This window comes from Haliaeetus albicilla, chromosome 1 (assembly GCF_947461875.1).
Source record: "Haliaeetus albicilla chromosome 1, bHalAlb1.1, whole genome shotgun sequence".
NCBI lineage: Eukaryota > Metazoa > Chordata > Aves > Accipitriformes > Accipitridae > Haliaeetus > Haliaeetus albicilla.
The window spans coordinates 68,363,980-68,388,651 of record NC_091483.1 but is presented as its reverse complement, the minus strand read 5'-3'; the positions used below and the strand labels follow the sequence as shown (position 1 = coordinate 68,388,651).

The following is a 24,672-nucleotide window of genomic DNA, read 5'->3' as shown; positions in this document are numbered from 1 at the left end:
CACCCAGGTAACTGTGGCACAAAGCATGCTCTGTGCCTCAGATTCCTTACAGCAGCATTGTCCTGTGCTCTCATCCTGTGCTTCTGGGGAAAAGGAGGCTGAGGGGAGACCTTATCGCACTCTACAACTACCTGAAAGTAGGTTGTAGTGAGATGGGTACTGGACTCTTCTATCAAGTAACTAGTGACAGGATGAGAGGAAATGGCCTCAAGTTGCGCCAGAGGAGGTTTAGATTGGATATTACAAAAAATTTCTTCACTGAAAGGGTTGTCAGACATTGGAACAGGCTGCCCAGGGAAGTGGTGGAGTCACCATCCCTGGAGGTGTTCAAAAAATGCATAGACATGGCACTTCAAGACATGGTTTAGTGGGCATCGTGGTGTTGGGTTGATGGTTGGACTCCATGATCTTAAAGGTTTTTCCAACCTAAACGATTCTATGATATCCTACTGGATTCCAGAAATAATGTTACATGAACTGTTTCACAATTTGGCTGATTACACAGCTGAATATAATTACAACTTTCACATCTCAAACCAGTAAATACATGGATTCAGGGCATTTGGTCCTTCAAATGCGCCTTATTAAGATACACGATTTCTGTCTTTTCACGTAAGTATTTCTGCCATTATTCCATTATTACTTCTAACATTTTTGCTCTAACTCATGCTCTCCAAGATGCTCTTTACAGAATTTTACAAGTGGTTTCATTATGCTAAGCCTCAAGTTCCCACGTTTAGCTGTACAGACTAGACTACCAAGGAATCAAATTTTTAAATTAAAACTTCTTCAAATATCAAAGTACCTTAGCAGTAAAGAGTAGGGCTTAGTCATTCTTTCTATTATCCGCTATGTATCTTGTATTGCTTTAGCATTACTACCGCTGAATACACCAAGCTGTTTAAACATGAGATGATCCTTCAATCTGCATGAATTCAGAGTGAAAAATCCAAGCATTCTACAGATAAACTCTCTCACACTGTAACACTAACTAGAAAATTAAGACAACACAAAAAACACACGCAGGGCCTTCAATATTCTACAGCATATACTTAACAAGATGTTCAAACTCCTCAGCCTTTGGGTACATTTACCATTACGTCTACTAATTGACAGAAAATCTCCACTGAAACAAACCCTTATGTCTCCAAATAATGTAATTATACAACTGCATGCTTAAGGGGATATACAAGCTTATTATTCATTTTAACATAAGAAAGTGATGTGCAAGCCTTACTACTATACCTCCCTATTCCACCACAGCATGATTCTGTTTCAGCCCAGTCAATTACCAAAAGCAGCAGCATGCCAAGCTCAATGCTTATCATACAGTGTTTGAGGCAGTCAAAAGTGAAACTACAGCAGAATTTATACAATGCGCTGACTGATATCAACCAAGACCTAGGAACTCAGAAAACTGGTCTGTTACAGAAAAAACATTACTTTTTTCAACACAATTCATAAGCTCAAGGTTTACTGTTCATGCTTCAAACTTTTCAGTTTATGGTTTGTCCACCTTGATGCACATTTAGAAAGTGTAAAGCCAAATCTTTCCTCTGTTTAGAAAACCACTGGATCTGTGTATGTCTTCCCCCTTTAGAAAGTTAAAACGAAGAAACTTCCCTTATAAACAGTTAGGAAGAAATACTTTGCTGTTCCATAAAATTAAATTAAAATACAACAAATTAGAATATTCTGGTTACCCACAATTTGTTCTATACATTTTAGGAACTACAACAAAAAAAACCAAAACCCTATTATTTTTCATGATTACTTGTGACATTTGTAAGAAAATCCACTCGAAGTGTTACAAAATTAAGAGTCAAACTTATTTCAAGATATACATAAAACAGCTACCCAGTGAAGAAAAATTCGATGTGAAAACCACTGCTCATCATAAGCAGTCTCCTTAAACAAGTTTAAGGGACTAGCTACCTGACTGCCATTTTCAAGGTATGTCTATTTGATACCATACTCAAAAGGCCATGATCCACATTTCATACAGTAATAAGGGTTTTGTCTCCATCTACTGGTTGAAAAATATTAGGTTCAATCATTCGTAAGGGCTATGATCATACAAAAGGTCATACTACCGATAAATAATGTTTGTGACTGTTTCAACCAAACAGCATGTTGGATTTCACAGTATTTTTCCTTTAAGTTATTAAAGAAGCAAAACAGCTCAAGGCTTTCAGTGTATTGGCATCTACTCCACCAATCCCTTTTTAGTTCCAACAGCTGTACAATTAAAGTTACTTGGCATTAAGCAGAGCATTATTAAAAATAAATCACAGTTTACTGGTATTTGGCTTTAATACGTTATAAATCATAAGTACCTAATGCAGAGGTTTGCTTAAGTGACTGACTGCCAAAAAACCCAAGATTTGGTGTTTAGTGTTTTAATACACCTTGCTTATTGAATTTAAAGTGATTAAACCATTTGAAACATAAAACGCACCCCAGGACAAACAGGAATTTGTTCTTACTGTATGAAAAAAAAGTCTAAATAATCTCACTACAATTGTCTATGATATGCTTTTCAGCAACTGTCATGGCTAAATGAACAATGTTTCCACTATATTGTATAGAAAGTAATTTGTAGGCAAGTATACTTGTGTGAGTACTTATTTACTTTAGGATCCCATCCATAAACACTCTGCACACATTATTTTAAACTTAGCTCTGCACAGACTGTCATATGCTATCATACAATTTCTTTGTCTTTCAGGCTTTCTGGTGCTCTTCAGTTCTTCACTAGTCTGATTACATACAGTTTTCCAGCCACCTTGCAGAGTTGTTTGGGTTTTGATTTATTTTTTTTAAACCAACAGGAATTGAATACATTTTTCTTGTTTGATTTTACAGTTTACTGCATTTTTAATTGGTTCCTTTAGTATAGTCTCATCCAAATAATTCAGATTAAACAATTACTCCTTCATAGTTAGCACAGACAAAATTTCCAATACTGATGTCACAGATACAGTAATCTAAAGATACAAATACACTATAATTGCAATAATGTTTTAGATGGATATTTTAATCTCAATAATGAACTTAACTCCCTGCATACATATACATTTATAAACTCTTAAGATAACAGTATTATTTCTATAAACATTACTGTACTTCACACTATTAAAAAAACCTTTTCATTTATATAGGTTTATTATTCAGCTAATAATGTACTGAAGAAGTATTTTAGCATTGAGGTTACAAGTTTGAATAAGTGTTCTACAGCAAACCTTTTCTAACTGTATTATTTATTCAATATTAACACCTTAAAATAGTTAAACAACCACTGAGGTTTATATTAATAATGTATTTCAGTTATTGAAATGGTGGTCTAGTTAAAGTTTTGTTTAGATATCTTTTCTTTCTCCATTTTTACATCACAGATACTTGTATGGAAACTGAACTGTGGGATTTTGTTTTACATGTAGATATTTAGTCTTCATCAAATTTTTATCCTTCAATGTATCCTTCATTAATGAACCGTGGTATCATAAGTTTCTAATCTTATATGAAGCATTAACAAGAATGATCAGATTAACACATAAGGAGATACTTTGCTGTTAGCATACTAAGTAAAGATGTCAGAGAAAATAAAACCCAAGCAAGTTTGTCTGAAGGGCATACTGCCCCATACAACTACACACTAAGAATTTTCAAAATGCGCAAAGTGATCTATTGGAATTATTTTCCTACAATTATGCTCAAGTTTGGAATTAAGTTTGGCTTCAGGAACAAAAGCTATTTTGATCAAATCTAATATCCAGTTTGAGACTTTAAAAAGAGATACAGTTTACAGTATGTGGGACTTCACTGTTGTAAAATTGTGAGATATACAGAGTAAGTTCTGATAAAAATATGTCCCAAATGAAGAATTCTAAGATACAGAGAGCTGAGTTTGTCAAGATTAGATGGCATTTCATTTCTCAAACAATAAAAAGCCTCTACATGCACACAACACAGCACGAGACCATGCTAAGAATGAAACGAAACCAACCTTGCTGTTAGGCCTCGATGAGAGCTGTCTCAAAATAAATAAATAAAAAAAAATAAGGTTTCAAATAAGTGACAACTAGAATTAGCTTTCATTGAGCTTTTTTTTTTAATAATAGAATCAACTGTAACTGAAGTCAGTAAACAAGCATATGCTAAAGTGCTGTATTTTATTATGCAGAGAATCAACTTCCAAGTCTAACACTAAAATACCTGGCAACGAACTTTCAGAACTCCCCAAAATTTACGTTAAGCATTAAAACAAAAAAAACACCTGCTTGAAGTACACACAAAAATACAGCTATGAACCTCATTGAAGTGTTACTTAGAAGAAATGTAAAAAAGCTTAAGGCACTATAAACTAAGTACAGCAGGGGCTAGTTTTTCCAAGATATCCTATTTTAAATTGGGCCAAACTGGTCCACAGGCACTCTATCTACAAAATCACAAAAATCTAAAAGATCGCAACCTTTTTCCACAGTGATGTGAAGTTACATATGAAAATATACCTACCATAAACGGCGTTGAGTCAATTTCATGTGTTGGTTATTAAAACTAAGTGTTGGTTCTCCTTTGAAGTATGTTAGTTAATTTAGCTATACTATTCATTTGTAATCAGTCTTTTTACTGATTACATGTAGATGTGTGAATTTGGCTGACAGCAGAGAAGGAAAAAGAAAAATCAGGATTTACTCACCAAGGAGGAATCCCTGTGACACCACATTCCATCCTATAAAGGAAGTGAAAGTGCTCTTCCCTTCCGTCTGATTTACAAGAAAGAAAGAAAGAGAAGGTTGTAACGTTGCTACACTATGCACTGTTATGGAGAGGAGAAAGGAGTACTTGATCTGAGAGTTTACGACAAAAATACTGAACGCACCTGCCTTTTTTTTGGTTGGTAGAAAGCCACACGTTTTGGCGGACAGGTGCACTACTTTCTCAATGAACTTAACCAGACAATAGGAAGTTTATGTATTTAACAGCTATAGTCCTTAGCAAAAAAAAAAAAAAAAAAAATTAGGCTTGGGGGTAAGTGTGCAACAGAGGTTCAAATTTATTTAATAACCTGATAATATAAACAAAGGAATAATGTCCGTAATAAGAATGTCAGTATATTTGTTTGGTTTCTTTGTTGTTTTTTTTCCCCCAAGATGTTTTCTTTCTACAGTTTCTTTCTTGAAGTAACGCTGTTCTATTTATTTCCTACTGGAAAGCATAAATCTTATGATTTCACAAGAGGGCAATGGGAATTTTAAGAGGTACATATAATACAACTGAAGTTAATGGTGTTATTGCTGACAGGACCTAAATTCACTCATTTCAGGGAGAAGAGAGTGGAATACAAGAAAAACACAGAACACATTTATAATCTGTATCTATTTCCACATGGAAGAAGTGTAAAGATCTTGTCAATCCATCTCCACATATACAAAAATTCATAATCTACTTCTGCATTTTCTTGAGAAAACTAGAATTTGGAGAAAAAAAAGAAGTCTCACTTTCTGTAACAAGTCCTTAAATGCTTTATGGACAAGATGCAAAATGCCTTTGAGAGTAATTAAATTGGGAGTCCCATCGGAGCTTCAGTATGATACACAATTTTAGCTTTCATATCAGTGTTTTTCAAATAATACAGAAGAGCTTTTCCACATTCCCACATGAGTTTTTATTGGTACACAACATATTTTCAAGAAAAACAAAAAGTTAGCTCTATAAAAGTGTTCCAAAACAAGCAGAGATATTGAGCTGACCAGAATCTCTGGGTCTGAGGTATTAATTTAAAAAAATGTCTCAATTGTAAAAGGAAACCACAGGTAGAATTAATTTTAGGAACCTATCATCAAGGACTGTAATTCTGAAAAGAACTCCACTTCTCTGTCTACCTTAGATTTGGTGTCCAGCAAAGTATGTGCTTTTACGTTGTCAAACAATATTTTATTAAAATGAGAGTAGTTTACAAGATTTGAAGAGAATAATTTAAGAAACTTCTTTCTATGACTTGGAAGAAAATACAGCAGAGCTAATTTTTTTTTGTTGTTGTTATTTCAGCAGATGCAATTTATTTTTGTGAAGTGTTTGTTGATTTTAAGACCACCCTGCTATTTACAAAGCACAGCAGTAATGAAGTTGCACCGGCCAAAATCACCACAATCTGATGATTCAGCCTCTGCCAGTTTGACCACAGCCATTAACCAGCAGTTTAGTTTATTTAATGACAGAATCTTAGATTCTTCTGTCTGAAGTGTTCGAAGTTTTAGAGTCTCTCTCTAAAGTAGCAATGTTAACACCAATATAGCTCTGACAAATACACAGAACTAAATTTACTCAAAAGGAAAGATCAAGTGATGAGGAGTGAAGACTTTGCAGTTAAACTGAAGCACTTAACACTGTCTAGCCAGAAAAAGGAATCAAATTTCTTTAAGAAACGTTAACTCTTTGTTCCCTTTCAGAGCTCTGTAAAACAGAATATTAAAACATGTGGAAGAAGCTATAATGCACTCCCCCTACATTTAAACACTGCACAGAATACCATCCATATACAGGAATTAGCCCATCTTACATAGAATGTGGTTTTATTGTTTTAAAGAAATAATGGATAATATAATCTTTTTCTACACTAAAAAGAGGAGAAAGTTATGAGGAAATAAATGAACTGAAGAGTAAACTGGAAGGGACACGGAACACTCACTGTTCAATCACTTCACTGAGACGTAGAGAAAAAAGTCAAGATGAAGGGAGGAGCACTTTTATTTACTACACAGAATGGAATATGATGTGGCAGGTTCAAATAACAACTAGTCATGTCTCTCAACACTTACTTGACATTTTTGAGAAAGAGCAAGCTAAAAGATAAACAGCCACCTGCTTTGTAAGTACCTTTTGTAATTACAGATGTGATTTAGCTATTGAACCCTGTCTTGTTACAAACACATAAAAATATATTTCCTGAGCTAGAAGAAAATCCCAAATCTTTTTTTACCATAACAAAGCAAATCAGCATAACCAGAAAAACAACACCCCCCCCCAATCAAAGTGCAGGCTCTGAATATTTGGAAATAAGACCTGAAAAAGTCCCATTACATACTATAAACATGAATTGTGAACCTTTCAGTAAACCAGCAACTTTAAAACATTAACGAATTAGACAAAACCTTAAGTGGTGAACAAGTAAAGAGATTCTAGGGAAATAAATTCCATAAACATTTGAGGAAACTGTGACAAAAACAACTGCTTCAGGAGTTGTTACAAAACGAAAGTCTTCTTCACTCAAGATAATCTCAGTTTTACTGCATCTTACCTGATAACACTTTAAAGTTAACATCGTCAAGTTGAATAGCTTAAACTGGATTCTATCCTGCCTCACACACTAAAAATACCATCAAGCAAGCAGACTGTTTTAACACTGCAGCTGCATGTACATATATATACACACATACACACACACACGAGCGTGTATGGTATATTTTCAATGTCGCTTTCTTCAGTGTATAAAACAATACCCAAAACCAGCAACTGCTCTTTCAAATTTTTAACAGTAGTTTCAGAAGAACAGAAAACTTGTTTGTCAAAAGGAAAGCTGAGTTTATAAACAAGGAAGAAGACTTCTTAAACAGAAAAAAAGTAGTAAGATCCCAACGATACGTTAAAATCTATTACATTTACCTGAATTTTAGTATTTTAGCAATAGCAACCGTACAGATATTTACAAATAGGCACATAATTTGACTTGTCATCAGGCTAAAGCTAAATAGCTGTCATATTTTTTACACAGCTAGGAAAATTCTCTTAACATAATGAAAGTCTGAGATTCAGCTCAAAATTAACACCACAATAAAACATTAGAGACTGCCACCTAGTGCCTATGTTTAAGCATAACCAAAGTAAAAACTTCAGCTTAAAACTATACTTTAAAATAGTCTTTCTTATGCAAACAAACTAGCATTTGCTCTAATCAGAACATACTTCTAAACTATGCATCTAAAAGCACTTCACATATAAAAGACTATTAATAATGCAAATGCAAGCAACTCAAAAAAAAAAAAAAGCTAGAGTAAATCAACTTCAAGTTTGGGGAAATCCAGAATGAAAACCCTGAAGTCCTTATTTATTCGAGGAAAAATTACAACATCAGTACAAATACTCCTTTTCTTTTAGGCTACACTTAAGGCTTACATAATGAGGTTTACTGTGAAGTAGCAACTTTTATGAAGGAAATTAATTCTATCCAATTTTTGATGCCTACACCAGCAAGGCAAACCAAAAATCCTATGTATTAGCAACTTCTTCTTAATATTGATCTGAACGAAAAAGCAAGGGATTAAGATCTAAGATTTCTTAATATTATTCTGATTAGTTAGTCCCATCCAATTACTCTTTAAGACTCTTTGAAGGAAAGAAAATTACACATTTTATATAGGGATCCTTTGGGCAAAGTTTACCATGGAAATAAGGAAAACTTTTGTTGTTTAAAAAAAAAAAAAAATCAAACTTTTGTTTCAGTATCAAAGAGTCTCTCAAAAGACATAAGCCAAGTCATTAACTCAAGTCTAAGAAATCTTAAAACGCTGTTCAAAGAGATGTTAGTTAAAAGAACAAAACTATAGGGTAAGGTTACTTCTCTGTCCTTTACTAACCTGAATATGCCTAAGTGGTGCTGTTATCAAACTGTTGTGTCTGAAGGAAACAACGATGACAGTTAGCGACTGGTAGCAAAGCTTAAAGGTCCCACGCGCACCTTTGCTTTGGCTAGTTTAGACCAAAACTTCTATTTTACAGTGGAAGAAGTCATTAGTAGTTCAAATGGCACTGAAAGGCCATAAAATTAGGCAGACACATAAATAGCAAAAGATTATTTAAGGGTATCAACACCTTTCTCTTGAATCAACTTACCGTAAGCCATAGCAAGGCAAAGTGATGAACCGGAACATTGCCAGAAAAACTCTCAAAGGAAGCAGGGTGAATACATACAGAAAAGCATCCAGGCACAAAAAGATTCCAAAAAACATCAACTAAATTACAAAAATAAAACAGAATTATGTTAGTAGTTTATAAAGAGTTACAAAAAGTTCATAAAGAATTATATTATTTTATGAAAAATACATTTACATAAGACTAACCAAATAAGCACAATACTCTCACTTGTTTAATCAGCGGAACTGTATGAAAAATAACATGCTATGCACTTGGAAGACTATTCAGCAAAAATTCTGCACCACAAGGTCCAAGCAGCAAAGGCTTTTGCAGACTTCCATGGCTCACCGAACTCAGTCTTTCTTGACTAGATGAATTGCACTTGGATGTAACTAACTCATTTTCCAATGGTGACTTTCCTCTAAGGTTACAAAAGTTAGTGTTTTTAACCTTAGAAAAAAAACCCAAGCAGAGCTGTGTGTACATGTGCACAGCCATTTTCTGCCTACCTCCTTTTTAATATGCTACCCCACCCCCCGAAAAAAATTCTTTTCCCTTGTTAATTTTATATTGCACAGCTAATTACAGCTGTGGCAGTTGTCCTTCAGAGAATATCCACCTTTTTCATACAAAGAAGAATATAAAATATGAAGAGGTAAACTTCCAGTTGCCCTCAGTTTAAATGCTTTATCCTTAATTTACAGAAATAGTTAAAGCCACTTCATTATAGCCACAAGCCAAGCAACTCTATATAATTAAACTAGACCTAAACTCTGCAATTAGAAAGCTCTTCTATACCAGACTCTCCCCATACGACTTTCCTTCTTTACCTGTTCTTTGAATGTATCTAAGATTTACCTGAATGGGACTCTAGCCATATGCTTTTACACTTCTGTCAGACCAGAAGCTAGCCTTTTTTCCTGCAAGGAAAATCACATAAAAAGGCAAGCTTAACTGACTACACAATTAAGACTAGCAACATCTAAGCAGGCCTAGATATCCATGACAGATATGCATTTACATGTGAAAGCTGTATGTATTGCTGACGGGAAAGGAAGACACTGGTTTGGGGGGAGGAGGGAAGTAAACCAAAGCCCAAGTACTTTCACCTGCCACAATCTCTATGCCTTTCCAAATAACCTTCTTCGTCAACAGGCAGTTCAATGTCCAATCACCAATACAATAGGTACCTTTGACTCCTACTCCTCGAGCATCCTTGTAACTGAAAGCAATCCTACGGCGTACACTCCATGGCATCTACATGCAAGCCACATAAGATGACTGACTCAGGCACAACAGCAGTGCTATCATCTCTGAGCTGTTGCTTTCCCTTATAATACTATTTCCACCAATTCTGCAGTCTGTACTTCATCACAACATTAAGGTCTCCTCCCTGATACTCACTCATTCACCTCTAGTACCATTTTCTAAAATTTCAGCGGAGAGTTATCATTCAAAATTATCAGGAGCAGTGGTTACAAATAATGAATGAATTTATGCATTGCATTTTAATATGCTATTAAGTTACCTATTTATTTGCTAACTTTTAAACCAGGTGCTGAATATCCAAGCACTGAGAACGACTGGAGCTGAACATATATCATCTTTTTTTAAAAAATTTTTTTAAACTCCTTAACCCCAAGCAAAATAGAAAGATAGTCTGTCCTTTTGCCCCTGTGTTCTTTGAGGGCATCTTTATAATCTAGAAAACAACTCTGCATTTTCTTTTTGATTTAGACAGACTTCTTCTCTGCCCAAGTAAAACCACTGTTTTTCACATTCTGTAAGCTCGTGTTAATATTTGCAACTGTTGCTTTAATGTCCACATTTTCCTAATTTTTTACTACATTGCACTTGCATATTTACATGCATTCATTGAAATATAATCAGCACTGAACCTTCCATTCACTTCTGTAAACATTATTTTTGCTGCCACATTCCAGATGCTGAGGAGCTAACAGAAAAGCTTACAGAGCATCATCATTACTATATTTTAGCAAAAGAGCACTAAGTTTAATTTTGAGATCAATTTACAAGTGTTCCCTTAAGATAGCAGGAATAGGGACCACCTTTTCATTTAGTACAAATAACCTATTACAAGGAAGAGCTTCCAATGAAACTGCACAAAAAGCTTGAGTGGAAGTAGCTTTTATATTACAAATTATCTAGCTTCTCTAAATAAAAAAGGGGTATTCAGAACAACAACAACAAAAAATACTACCCTTTTAAGATCACACCCCACTCTAAAATTATGTGTATGTAATAAGTGCATGTTCAAGAATACCTCCCAAGATTAGGCTTTGATAAATTTACTCCAGTTTATTCTCACTCTACTTGATTATGATTTTCATTCCTAGTCTGTAATTATACTATTAGGTAGTAAACAATACAAGCCATTAAGAAAATTGTCCTCCTCCTTTCCTAGTGTCTCATGTGCTTTATTTCAATTAAGCAGACTTTTGTATCACACCGTCAAGTAATTCGTGATGATCTGTACACCATTTAGTTTTCTAGGTGCTCATCATCATACTTTTCCAATTTTTTTCATGGGTATGATTCAATTTGATATAGCTAGTAGATATACTAATCTGGACTAACCCCATTGAAAGAACTAACAAATTTATTTCATAATCACTCCGTAAAAAGCTAACTACCACTTTTTAAATCTACCTGCTTATTACTCAGTTTCACATTCTTTCTTTCAAAGTACAGACTGAAGTTTGATTTACCATGCAAAACCCATCACTTTCACCACTTACAGCATCAACCTTATTTATGAAAGACTGCTGGCCTTCACTTTTTCTTACACACTGGAAGTTTTATTGGAAATCTACGCTGATGATCCTTCAGAATAATTTCTGTGGCTTGGAGACAGCACGTAATAGTCTACATAATTACAACAATTACTGCTGTATTGTTCAGCTGAGACTCTACCGTAACTGGAATATTCTACCATAAACTGGAATGGGTAAACAGTAAGGATGTGAAGACACTATCCCTGGAGATTTTCAAAGGCCAGCTGGATCTGGTCCGGAGCAACCTGTTGTAGGTAATGCAGCTTTAAGCAAGGGCTTGGACTACAGCATCTCCAGAGGTCTGTTCCAATCTCATTCATTCTGTGATTTTCTGCAGTAACTGACTGGGAATTTAGTTTTGTAAAACCAGGTCCCATCACGGTCCAAGGATTAATTTAATGATACTGAAGAGGGATCCTGAGCACTGCTGACAAAGAGAATCCTACTATCCCTCCCTCCTACACTGCTCTTTCATCTTTCTGTCCCTACCCCAAGCCATACAGCTCCCCTTCCGCCCTTGTGTAGGCTCTGGATTCTCAAGAATATTTGCTGAGCAATTCAGCTCACCATCCTAGCAAAGAACAAACAGAGCAAGAAAAGTGAAGCATTCACTTTCAAATTATGAGCTGATTTAACTCTTAGAATGGTCCAACAAGCACCACAGCTCACGCAAAACAGGCAGCATGTGTAAGGCAGGAGACTGAAGTTGGAGGAACGGTGAAACAAGACTCTTCCTTCAATATAAATTAAATTGATTTAGCCCTACCGTATAACTTCATCCCTAGAGGTTTTGAGAATTTTAGCAATATTACTTTTAATGGTATCATTACACTGCAGCCTAGCCAAACCTCATTATCAATGTTGCCTTACTCATCATCCTTGAGCATATTCCTGCTGTCTCCCAAATCAAAATGGTTAGGGCAGAATAAAACTCTCTTCTATATTAGAGCACTGGAATTGGCTCACTGCAGGGCCAAAAGTATATCTAAACTGTCATAAGGGAGGTGGCAGGAATGCCTCAGGAGGGGCCATAGCACCAGGACAGAGAGGAAAGATGTGGTAAACACTGGCAAGAAGCAAAACAGAATACTATGAAAATTAACTCAAAAACCTTAGACAGAAAGTCATCCATCACCATATTTTTAAAGGAGTGAAATCTTCCCACCCTCAAATCATTTTAGACCAGAAAAATCTTTAAAGCTTTTTTTTTCTTTTTAATGTAAAATTACATTTTGCTGTAAAAAGTTTTCTTTTGCTTGACTGTTCCTTTAAGGATCAGTGACATCTTTATATTTTAATTTGTCATCTGCACTTGAAAGTTAGTTATGTCCATCCCTGCTGATAACATGAATTGCCAACAGCAACAAGCAAACATAGGCAAAAAACCCCAAAACACAAATGTTTAACTTACTAACACTGAAAAGTAATCATTACAGCTGTTTTAATTATTTTTTAGTAGCAAAAGTGTTTGAATAATAAATATTTCTTTAAATAATTTAATGCAAATCTTGAAGTATACTTCACCTTTTCCAGTTCTTTTGGTATCCGCATGCACGTGTATACTCTCTCTCTCCGCTCTGTGTATTTTGCTTCATTGTGTTCAAGGAAGTAACCTCTTGTTAGCTCAGCACTGATGAATCTCAGCAATGAAAGATCTACATTCAGGAACACACATAAGCAGAAGATGCTTCAGGCATGATCTCCAAAGAGTGAGAAGACTGCTATGCTTTCGTTGCTTGCTACATGTTTAATTTACATCACACCTAACCCAGAAGGTTTCTGCTGATCATAACCAGAATGTCAAATAACTTGGTATGGAAGGACCTATATGAGAAGCAAGTCCTATGCTCTCCCATTTCCCTGTTGCCTCTCAACAAACAAAACAAGCTACTTTTCCCAGCCAACCACTGTCATCAGACATCCCACTTCTCCAAAACATTACTCAAAGCAGCTACACTGAATGCAGTATGCTGAGTGGATCTAATCCTTAATGTACTGACAGTCCTCCTAAACTTACTAAGCTCTACTTCAAGACTTCTTAAAAGCTATTTTCTCTCTCAGCAACACTCGGAGCTTGTTCTTTAAAATAAAGAACGACTTTCTGCAAGATCAAAACACTGATGATACGTGATCCCAAGTGATTCAATGCACAAACAGTACAAGCATGCTGATCATTTGATGGTCAGACCGAACTCTTTCAAGACCAAAAAGCCATCAAGCACGTACATACAGGTCTTCCGCATTTTAATGGCTGTAGGTAAATAAGCCAAAGGCTGACTGACCCATATTTAGTCAACTCATATGGCTTCTAAAAAAGACTTTGTGCAGAGCAGTCTTGCAAAAGGAAATAAAATATGAAGTTACAATTATGAAAATTCAGGCTGTCAGCACAAGGAGGTTGAGCTTCAGCTTCGACACTCACTAACAAGGTCTGACATTACCACCTCCTGGTAACACTTCAGAAGTGACAGAACACTACAATAAAGTTCAACATTTCTGGTTATTATTGGCATTTAAAAACAGAAACTCTCAGTGTTCACACGACATCCAGAAGATGGAAATCACTTATCTGGACAGATAGGGGAAAAGCTACAGAGCATTTATCATGACACAAGAACATGCTCACAAATACTAAATTCCGATTTTCGCCAAAGCCTTAGCGATTACTGGGGTGTGTGTGGACCTTGCATGGTACAATGTTCCACGTTTTGGGGGAGGAGGAAGAGACTGCATAACACACCCTTAGTAAAACAGCCTGGATAACAGCTGTTAAGTGAGGAATGCAAGTATAGATGCTACATGTGAAGAGTTCACCCCAAACTGTCTGAGACAGTGGCTTCTCAATATTCACCACACTGAAGATGATGAAGACCATTAATTGGAAGAGTAGCCAGAAAATTACAAAGAGTTTTAAAGCAAAGAAGGAATCAGCTCAAACAGAAGTATAAAAGAAGCAGAAGAGGCAGGGTGTGCTTATAACCTACACTGCCTCGGGTAGAGGGCATGTGTATTGACTGTGATTAGAACTTGCGGGGATTACAAATGGGCGTTTTGAAGTTTGCGGTGGTATATTAACATTCTATGTATGTCTAGCATTGTGATTTATCATGTTGCTGATACTGATCACAGCTATATAATTCACGGACTGCTGGTTAATTATGTATTGTTAATAAATCATTTGCTTTAAACTACTTGAACCAAACAGTTTTTCCCTGTATGAGCTTGTCTGGATAGTGATTTTGATGATTTATATGTTACTGATCCACTTCTAGTAAGTGGGCCAAAGCCATTGTAAACCTTAAAAGTATTTATTTGAAAACAAACAAAACCAACACATAGTTTAATGAGTAGTAAAAAACCTAATATTTACAAGTAAAGGTTCAATCAAAGTTCATTCCAGTGAAGTAAGGCAGAAGATGGTATCACTAAATCGTTGTTCAGATCTCTTGCAAACTTGTTTTCTACAGTTGTCTTTCGTAACACTATCACTTCTGACCTTCTTGGTTTTCCCAATTCTTTGTTGCTTAAAAAGTAAAAAGAGATAACCTTAGGTATAAACACACAAATTCACTACTCTGTTGACTGGTCAGGTGTATTTTCTTCCACCTCAGATAACTGACCTTCTCTAACTTAAAGATAATGCATCTCGAACAACAAGTTTCCTACGAAATAAATATATGCAAATGGGCAACCACCATGGGGTAATTTATGGGGTCCCTTCCAACTTGAGATACTCTATGGTTCTAACTAATGAGCTATTTGTTCCCATTCCTTCCTACCTCACACAAACCCATTCACAGGCCTACTGTTGAAAAACAAATCATTTTACGTTTCCTCCACCTGGCTAGACTTTCATGCCCTAGTTAAGAGAGAATCACTCCTCATGACTGAGGCTGATCAATACACAAGCTGCAGACTGTGACTGCAAAACGGGAATGCACTGAAGCATACAGTCATTCAGCCACCTCCTTTTTGAGCACTTACTGCCACCCAGCATCAGCCCTAGTTCTGTGCCAGCTGTGAAAACAGATCAGTGGCTGACCCTGTAGAAAAAACACACTAAGCAAAAGAACAGCATGTGACACCAAGGCAGGACAGAGTAATATATCATTTGAAAAATGGCTTAATTCTGCTATCAAAGCATCATTTTCTTTTAAAAACAAGTAAACACTCTAATTCCTACTTCAAATTCCTTCCCTACTTCAAATTTCCCTCCTTTGCAGTCAGAAAGTTTTAGACTGTGGCCTAAGTTCAAATTGTTCAGATAGCACACTCTTAATGCTTAAGGTATTCTCATTTATCTCCCCACCTCAGGACAGAAAAGCACAAGCATCTTCAAAACATAAAAGGCCACTAATCCTTCAAGGTAAAATGATAATGATTTACCTAAGTCATACTTCAGTGCATAGGTACACAAAGGATAACCATTAACCAGAAATGGAAAGGAAAATTTGTGCAAATGCAAAATGCACTGCACCTCAGTAAGTTTCTACTGGTATATAATCATAACTTTAATCTTAAATGCAACAATTCCAGGCACTCACTTTACTCCTGTCAATCCTAAATGCACACTTCTTCCATAAACACTCAAATAAATCAATCGAGACTAAAACAGCACTATATTTTTTTTAAAGTATTTCCTTCTCCTCTAAACGACTTCTCTGTATAGTACCGCTCCTGCTTTACCATCAGGAATAAACCTTACTTCTATTTACATAGATTTAACATATTGCTACTATTAGGTGAGTTAGAACTTTTAGTTGCTCTACGAAGAAGCCTGTTGTTCTAATGTTTTTCTGTCCTGAAGAGTCAGAGTGCGCCAATGATTTTTAACTATTTTAATTTAAAATCAATTGCTGGATCATAGTTAGGAATTCCACCCCCCAAATAACAATTTCCTTACTTTTTATAAAGTTATTTGTTCAGCTGCCTTTCAAGCACATCAGTATATATCTTGACCATTCTTGTTTTCACCACAACGCAATTCATAATACTACAATCAAGCCAATTCTTTACAGCTACGGAAATTACATCAGTTTCATCAACACTACAGAACCGCAGTCAATGATGCTGCATGTCCTATGACATGTAACACGTCAGAAGCAGACACAGCACCTGTCAAGTTCAGAAGGAAAGCATTCAGTTGTTGGCAGATTATTTTAAATTAAGTCCTAATTCTTCTTTTTTTCTATTTGATAAGACCTGCGGTATCGCATTCAAGCCAACACTGAGGCAGAAAGCCTGAAAATGCGAACATCACTTTGAGCACTTTGCAGATTTTCAGCAAGCCACTCAATTAAGAATATGGTGCTAATAAAGTTATTTAGAACCTTACCAACACTAAATCAACCCTGCCACCCTGAGTGACAATTTTTACAAAAGAAGCAGGGCCGTTTTCAAAAATTACTTTGTAGATACCTGAAATAACCAGTTCAAGTGTAAATGTAAATATAGGTGCAGACTGATATCAACGGCCGTGACATTTTCCCTTACTTTTCCCTATAAAATGCTCAGGTAGCAAACTACATTTAGTTTAAAAGACTTCTAATACCCTGCATGCAACTTCGAGGCTCTAACAGGACCGTTATTTTCAGTAGTGGAGGCAAAGACTGTGGCGCTCGTAGGTACGCGTACACAGCGAGAACCGCGAAGACGATGAAGCGTTTCTCACACTTCGGCAAGAAAGTTAAGCGAGCCCGCAGCCCTCCCAGCCCGGGGGGGCTCAGGAAACACGGGGCCCAGGGCTGAACGGCTCCGCTCCCACCACAAACCGCTGTGCGACGCGCTCGCTGCAGTCACTCACTCCTTGGCAGGTATCGGACCTAACAACCCGACTTTCAATTTCAGCCTGTAACGCTGCGATGGATGATGCCCGTGTTGTTCAACGCCCCCCCCCACCCCCACCCCGACGGCCGCCAGGCAGCCTACTGCCTGACAGGGCGCGGGGACCGCGCTGCCCCCGGTCTCCCTCGGGAACACGCCCGCCTGGAGAGCAGGGGCGCAACCAGCCGCCCTGAGGGGCTTCGCTCCGCTGACACGGCCGGGTTCGCCGACTAAGCCGAAGGGCAGGGAGAGAAGAGGCAGCGCAGCCGGCGGGGAAGCTCCCCGCCCGCCCGCCCCCGCTACCGCAGCGGCTGAACGTCGCCGCTCCCCAGGCCCGCCGGGTCCCGGCGCACTTTTTGAAGTCGCTCGCCGAAGTTTGCACGGGCGGGCGGGCGGCCGCGGCTCCCTCAGCCCCGCCTCAGGCGCCCGCGCCGGCCCCGGCCCCTCGGGCCGGGCCGGGCCGGGGCGATCGGCGAGGCGAGGAGCCAGCGCTGGCGGCGCGCCCCGGAGGCGCCGCCCGCCCCGGGCAACACCGCCGCGGCCGCCCCGGTCTCCCGCGGGGGGCCGCCAAGCCGGCCCGGGGGCCCTCGCTGCCCTCCACCCGCCCCGGCAGGCGGGAGGAGGCACCTCCGCCCCGCCGCCGCCCCTCACCCGACAGGCTCCGCTTCTTCTTCCTGCCCCGGTCGCTCTCGTAGAAGCCCAGCGTCTCCGTTCGCTGCTGCGGAGACGGCTGCCCCGGGCCGGCGGCGGGCGGCCGCGGCTCGCCGCTCCCCCAGAGAGTTTTCGGCTCCCCCCGGCCGCTGTCCTGCTGCTCCGGGGCGCCGCCGCGCCGTCCCTCCCCGCCGCTGCCCGGCGCGGCGGAGGCAGCGGCGTCTGCAACGCCGGCCATCTTCGCCGCCAGCAGCAGCGCCGCCCGCGCCGCGCCCGCCGCCCCCGAGCCGCGCGCCGCGCCGCGCCCCTGGCGGTGAGTCATCACCGCGCGACAGCGGCGCAGCCCGGCCCGGCCCGGCCCAGCCGCCGCGCGGGAGCCCAGCGCGGGGGGCGGGGGCGAAGGCGGCGCGGCGCCATCTTGCCGTTAACCGCTTAGGCGCCGCGAACCCCCGCGCTCGCGTCTCGCCCCCTCCCCGCGCCTGCCTCTGCCCGGCCCGCAAGCTTACTCTGGTTTTATAGGTAATAAAGACCCTCGTGCTAGGGGAGAGGGCCAGCGGGCCCTCTCCCGTTGTCGTGAGTAACGTGTGTGATGGTCACGGCTTCACCCGCCGCGGGGGCTGGGAGGCAGTAGTTCGAAACGGTTGCAAATAGGGTGATTAATCAACCCGGCGCCATGCAAATAAAGACCTCGTTCAAAAATGGAACACGAGAGGTGAATTATTAACGCCAAAGCCAACAGGATGTCAACGAACGGCATAACGCGCATTGCACTGGACCGGCCACTCGCGGTCACGGACTCGCGCTCCCTGTGTTTGCGTAGCTCTTCCCGCAAGAGGCCTCTGGAAGGAGTCGCCGCTGCCGAGCCCACGCGCACGAAGGACGGGGGCTGTTGTAGCCACCTGGCTCGCATGCAGCTCCCAACACCCCGCCGGGCACAGGAGGGCACGCGCCGGTGCTCGAGGAGCCCGCAGAGGTCAACGAGCCCCGCCAGCCAGGGAGCCAGGGTCTGAAATCTTGTGGTTCATGAAGTGCTGAGGCTGGAAATGCCGTTAGTTACTGGCAGCACGATACCGGCAGTGAAAAGGCTTGTCGGAGGCCGTAATAACAAAAAATAATTGTTCCTGTCTCAAAGTGCTTATAATGCATACAAGAGTAAACATGAATGTAAGAAGCAGGGAGCTCAAGGTAACAGCAAAGCACTTGTTTGCAGGAGGAATTCACGTGGGCACGAGGACAAAATACCTGGCCTGAACTAAAAGTACAAGATCTCTTTCACATTCAGTTCTCATGTTCTTATCATGCATTCAGATGCCAGATTCAGTCAGCTTAATATTTAGCCACTCGTCCTGGGAAAACAAAGAGTGTTTTATTCTTTCTTTGGAAGGCCATAGTAGTCATCTTCTAAAACTCGTAAGTTAACTGTACCGTTGTCTCAAAGAGCATTTCAGGCTTTGGATAGACTAGAGGTGCCCATTTCCATTGCCCTTAGTGGTTCTAAATCCCTAAAATTAATTAATTAATGCCGGTAGGATTAATCCAAGTCTTGATATTTTCAGGCAGTGGAGTGCTTTTTACAGGCACTTGCAATGTGTAATAAGAATATCATACAGGGAGCGAACAGTGATAGCTGTTACTACACATTGTCAGTTTGGGCTTTCTTCTCCGATCTTTTCTCTGTGGATGTAAAAAGCAGTTGGAAAAATAGGATGCAGAACAAAGAGCTCCAAAAAGAGCTGAAAAATTCCATCAGCTGGAGTGCTGTTGCAGTCCGTGCAGTTACATGACACTCTGAGATACACTCTGCTTCTCTCCTTCCAACTGTGTATAAAAGCTATATCCATCATAAGATGCATTGCATGATATTTAAGGACAACAAATTGTCACAACCTTGTTATCGGTCTCACCGAAAAGAAGGTGTTTGCAGCAAGAAGCATCATCTAGTGACCAGCTATGTTCTTCCTTCAGGCCCACTGAGAAGCAGTCTAATGAATTGCCAGCACCAGGTGTGGCAGCACATACATTTTCTATTCAGGGGTTGACCCAAGATAACCTTGCTTAGTTTACAAGATCTTCCAGTTTTCCGCTTGAAGCAGTTCAGCTGAAAGCACGATAATAGTGTGACTGCAATATGGTTCAGCTAAGAATTCGCTCATATTTTTGATGCTTCAAAAAAAGCACATTGAGCAGCTACCCTCAAGTTTCTACCCACAGAGTCTTTCTGTATGTTTTTTCTGTACTTTACATCCAGTTTGTAACTCATCATTGGCCGGAATTTTAATGTGTTCTTTTCCACATGCAAAGATGTGTGTATTTCAACTATTACATGTGATATTTTGACACACGGGCCACTTCCAGAAGGTCAACCTAACTGCAGCAAAATCCAGTCTTTAGATATTTGAGTCCTTGAACTAGCCAGGTCAGAGGGGAAAAGTTGTTTAGTGAAAAATGTTAGCAGTGTTGATATAGGAAGTAGTGGTTCATTACAGTGTCTGCTGTTGGGAGTTATCTGGGACCATCTGCTCTTTCGGCATGAGAAGCTGTATTTTGTTGCTCTCCATAGCTTATCTGCTGAGACATGCTACGGAGTGACTCTGCAGCAGGTCAGAATCCACTTTGCAGTTTCATAACCGTTCACCAATCCTTTTCCTGAAGTGATTTTCTTAGAACAAGGCACAGCCCTATCTATGTTCCCACAGCTGGAGTTTCACTTTTTCCCCCAAGAGATAATTAACAGGTAGGGGGGAAAGGGAGGATTGTTTCAAAATAATGACTCTCTCCAAGGAGAAAAAGCAGTTTCATTCATACAACAGCAAAAACCATTAGGATAGTCATGCAGTGAATACAGACTGGGAATTAAGAGTTACTTGAATTTTATTAGAAATGTCAGCACTGCTGATCTTTGGGGCCTTGCACAAGCTACTTCATTTTTTGCCTTAAATTTTCCACGCATATGCTAGAGTAATGTTTATCTACCTATAATGTATCTTATATATAATCATCACAGAGGGACTTTTGCTTATTTGATATCAGAAAAGTTTATTCTGGCACTGGTGAGTATTCAGACTTTTATAGTGTGTCCAGCTCAGTTGTGCTTTAGTCCCAGAGTACTCGTTGCTGCAACTACTTTGTCTCACTTAGTGAGGATGGTCTTTTTCTAAAGAACATTTTTACATGGTCTAAAACTCCTCCTTTTTTGTAACATTTTTTTGTTTTTCCCAGAAGACCCAACAAAAGGTCATTAAGAAGAAGACTCAGAAAATGGATAATAATTTTTACAGTGCTTTTTGCTGGCAGAACTTTGTTGTCTTTTCAGACCTTGCCATCTATGTAATTTACCCCCACCAACTCAGATATCCCCTCAACACAGGTGGTCTATCAGTGAAGTGTGCTAAAAAGAGGTCAAGTAAGATCTTCTTTTTAGAGAGCAGTACAAACATGGAAAAAAATCTGTCAACAAAATTATATCTCAAACAAGAAGTAAATTATGGACATAGGTTAGGAAACATGAAAAAAGTCTAGAAAGAAGTGTGGAAATTCAGTGTACTGTATCAAGCAGAGGTAAGTGAAACCGAAGAATACATTAACTAGCAATAAAGAAGAGGCAGGTGTTAAAATGATGATAATAACAATGCAATACTCATAGCTGTACGAAACAGTTATGAGTAACTGCAATACTCATAACTATATGAAAGCATCTGGTATCTATCTTCCACTGCAAGCATTTTGTCAGTGAGGCTCAAACTTCTTTAGAATTTGCAGTATCATTCAAAAAAGACTAGATACTAAAAATGTATGGTTTAATGGTATAATTTCTTAAGTCTCCTGCAAGAATGACATTGAGATACAGTCTTCAATGTGATTTTCAGTCATTCTTCATTTTTAAAAATGTCATCACTGAGTACACCTTCTCTGAGGAGGCAAGTCAACAAAACTCATTATGAGTCCAAAGTGCAATAATGCTGATTTTTTTCCACAATAAAGTATGTTCAGGCCCTTTTGTAATATAAACAGGTATTTGGTTTGTGACTTTTAGTTCATCGATCCACTTAGTATGTGGGTGCATACTCATTCTTCTCCTAAAGGCAATGCATCTCTTAGCAACAACTGATATTAACAAACTTAGTTCTAAATCTTTCAGAATCACAGCTGTCATGTATTTGCAAGGTACAAAAGTATTGGTTGGAAGTATATTCTAATTCTGTCTCAGTTCTGTTTGGTAGCTGAAGTTAAAAATATCTGTTTACGCCCACAGGAGAAAAATCATGTAAAGATTCTTTCCTCCATTTTATGTTCAACATCTAAGCAGCACATGAATTTTTGCACGGGATAATCCACACATACGAAAAATAATCAGTATAAGAAATTTTTGTATAGACACTAGCACCCTACCTGTTTCACTTATTAATTTTTTTTCTTATCTCCATATAAAATTTAAAATGCTAGAGTTTTCCATATTTTTTCCTGGAGTTGTAGGCTCACTAATGATTAGGTTGAGTCTTAGGTAAGCTAAGGGCATTACTCAACATCAGCATGTCCTTGAGTAATGCAAGTACAAATCACATTATGCAATACTACAGTACCTGAAAGTCGGGTTTGACTTCTCACTGGTACATTTCCATTATTTGTTTGCTTTGGATACTGTATTGTATAGCACAAGAGCTGCTGCACAGTTAAAATCAATGGTGCTTTCCAGTGATGGCTTGATTTTCTACACTTGCGATCTTTGACATTTTTGGAAGAAATAATTCTTTTGAGATACTTTTATGTGGCATCTTATCCTGAGACCATAGTTCAAGGAGGACTGAAGGGCAGAGGTACAGAAAGTTAGTTCAGTATTACAGGTTTTTAAGAGCATGCTCACATTATCTTAAAAATAAATTTCATATTGTCTGATTTTTGTTAAGAATTCTAGGAGTTGCCTAGTGTAATATTTTTATAGCTCTTTCCCTGTTAGATATCTTGAATGTTTTTATCAAGGCAATACTTTTTCTGTGACTGTCAGTGAGTCTTTTCATACCCATGGTCTGATCTCCATTTCTCAGTGTCAAGATTTCTTCAGGATTTATATCTTGAGCAAAATGCCACAACTGATATTTAAACTGCTGCCTCTATTGGAGCACAGATACCTGAACCTCTGACACCTATTATGTAGGAAAAGCAGCAAATGGTCTTTTCAACATCAACATAACCGAACTCAGTGATGTATGGGGCATTTCATCTCCAGGTTCACACATTTGAAAGTAAAGTAACAGCGATATTCCTAAATCTTTTCGATTCCAGGTTACTTTATCACAATCTCCATCCTGAAGTGCTGGAAGAAAGGTTTTGTAATCTATTCTTTCCTCTTTTTTTCTTGTTACGTATCTGTAGCTATACTACATAACATTTGAAGATGGCTTTACACATGGCAAGATGGTTCTAAGTGTTACAGAAGAAGAGTGCAGCTGCCTTTGACTCCATCCTCGGCTACTTCTCAGCAGAGCTAAGCCAGACATGAGGTGTGAGGGGAATAGGTGGGAGGAAATCAGTGGAGAAAATGCAGATGGAAAAATGTTATGAGGGCTCCAAAAGTCATGAACTGGGAAGAGAAGAGCACCTGGGGAAGAAGGTCTCGGCACCTAAACATGAGTTTCCTGTACCGGAGAATGAAATTCCCGGTATCAAACAGAAAGTGGTTGGTGTTTTGTCTAGGTGTCAGAAAATAAGTTACCTCTAGAAATTTGTTTCCTAATGTATAAGTTTCAGTCTACCATTTCTTCATATTTTTCCAGTCCAGGCAGCAGAGGTGAAATCCCAAACTTTGGCCTGGGTTTTGTGCTTGAACTTACAATATGAGTTTTCAGTCATGCCAAACCCAAGTGGAGATGGAAGTCTCTGTTATAAGAATCATGAGCAATCAGAGTTGCTGTAAACAGTCCTATTGATTTTAATAGTTTAAAATCTCAGCTCAGCAAGAGCATTTCTATTATGATAAAGTATGGAGATATATACATACATACAAGCTTTGTGCCTAAAATTAGATTGTGAGATCTCTGGATAGGATCTTAAGTCTCTCACTTCTGGAAAGCATCTCTACTCAGAAGAGAATTCAAATGTGTTAGATTTAAACATAAGGGTAAGTGCTTTCCTGATTTTAGGCAGTAAAAATGTGTTCTTCAAAGATGCTGAGCCTCCAGTAGGACCAAATGAATCAGTTAAGAGATTCTGGGACTGCTGGTTTAGATTCCTATTTCTGAAAATCACAGCTCATTTTGTAATTATAGTTGCACATGAAAAACATGAACCATAGCATACAGAGAAAAGGAAATGTATTGCTTGTAAATGTATAACTAATGGCTCTGAGACCAAAACTTCAGTCATTGTAAGTCAAAATAAAGTCATGACCTTTAGTGGACTAATGCACTTTTCATGAGGTTGGGACTGGTTTTGAATTATTTCAAGTTTGAAAGAAGAAATGTTTTGTTGTTTAATTGTTATTTGCTATTTAAAT

The 24,672-nt window shown here is 38.9% G+C and overlaps 1 protein-coding gene across 4 annotated transcripts in view; it reads right to left on the bottom strand.

Annotated features, from left to right (window-relative positions):
* Positions 1–18,479, bottom strand: part of TAPT1 (transmembrane anterior posterior transformation 1) — a 48,296-nt gene extending 29,817 nt beyond the window's left edge. Inside the window, exons 1-4 of one of the 4 annotated variants that reach the window (XM_069793110.1) lie at positions 18,183–18,479; positions 13,233–13,363; positions 8,893–9,011; positions 4,007–4,030 (exon numbers count right to left, since the gene is read on the bottom strand). In XM_069793110.1, coding sequence (XP_069649211.1) covers positions 4,007–4,030; positions 8,893–9,011; positions 13,233–13,363; positions 18,183–18,420 — 512 coding nt within the window. In that variant the 5' untranslated portion in view covers positions 18,421–18,479. Of the gene's footprint in view, positions 1–4,006; positions 4,031–4,699; positions 4,767–8,892; positions 9,012–13,232; positions 13,364–18,182 lie in introns of those variants that run through there. The other 3 variants (XM_069793114.1, XM_009919249.2, XM_009919250.2) reach the window with 3 other exon arrangements.
* Positions 18,480–24,672: the final 6,193 nt, after the last annotated feature.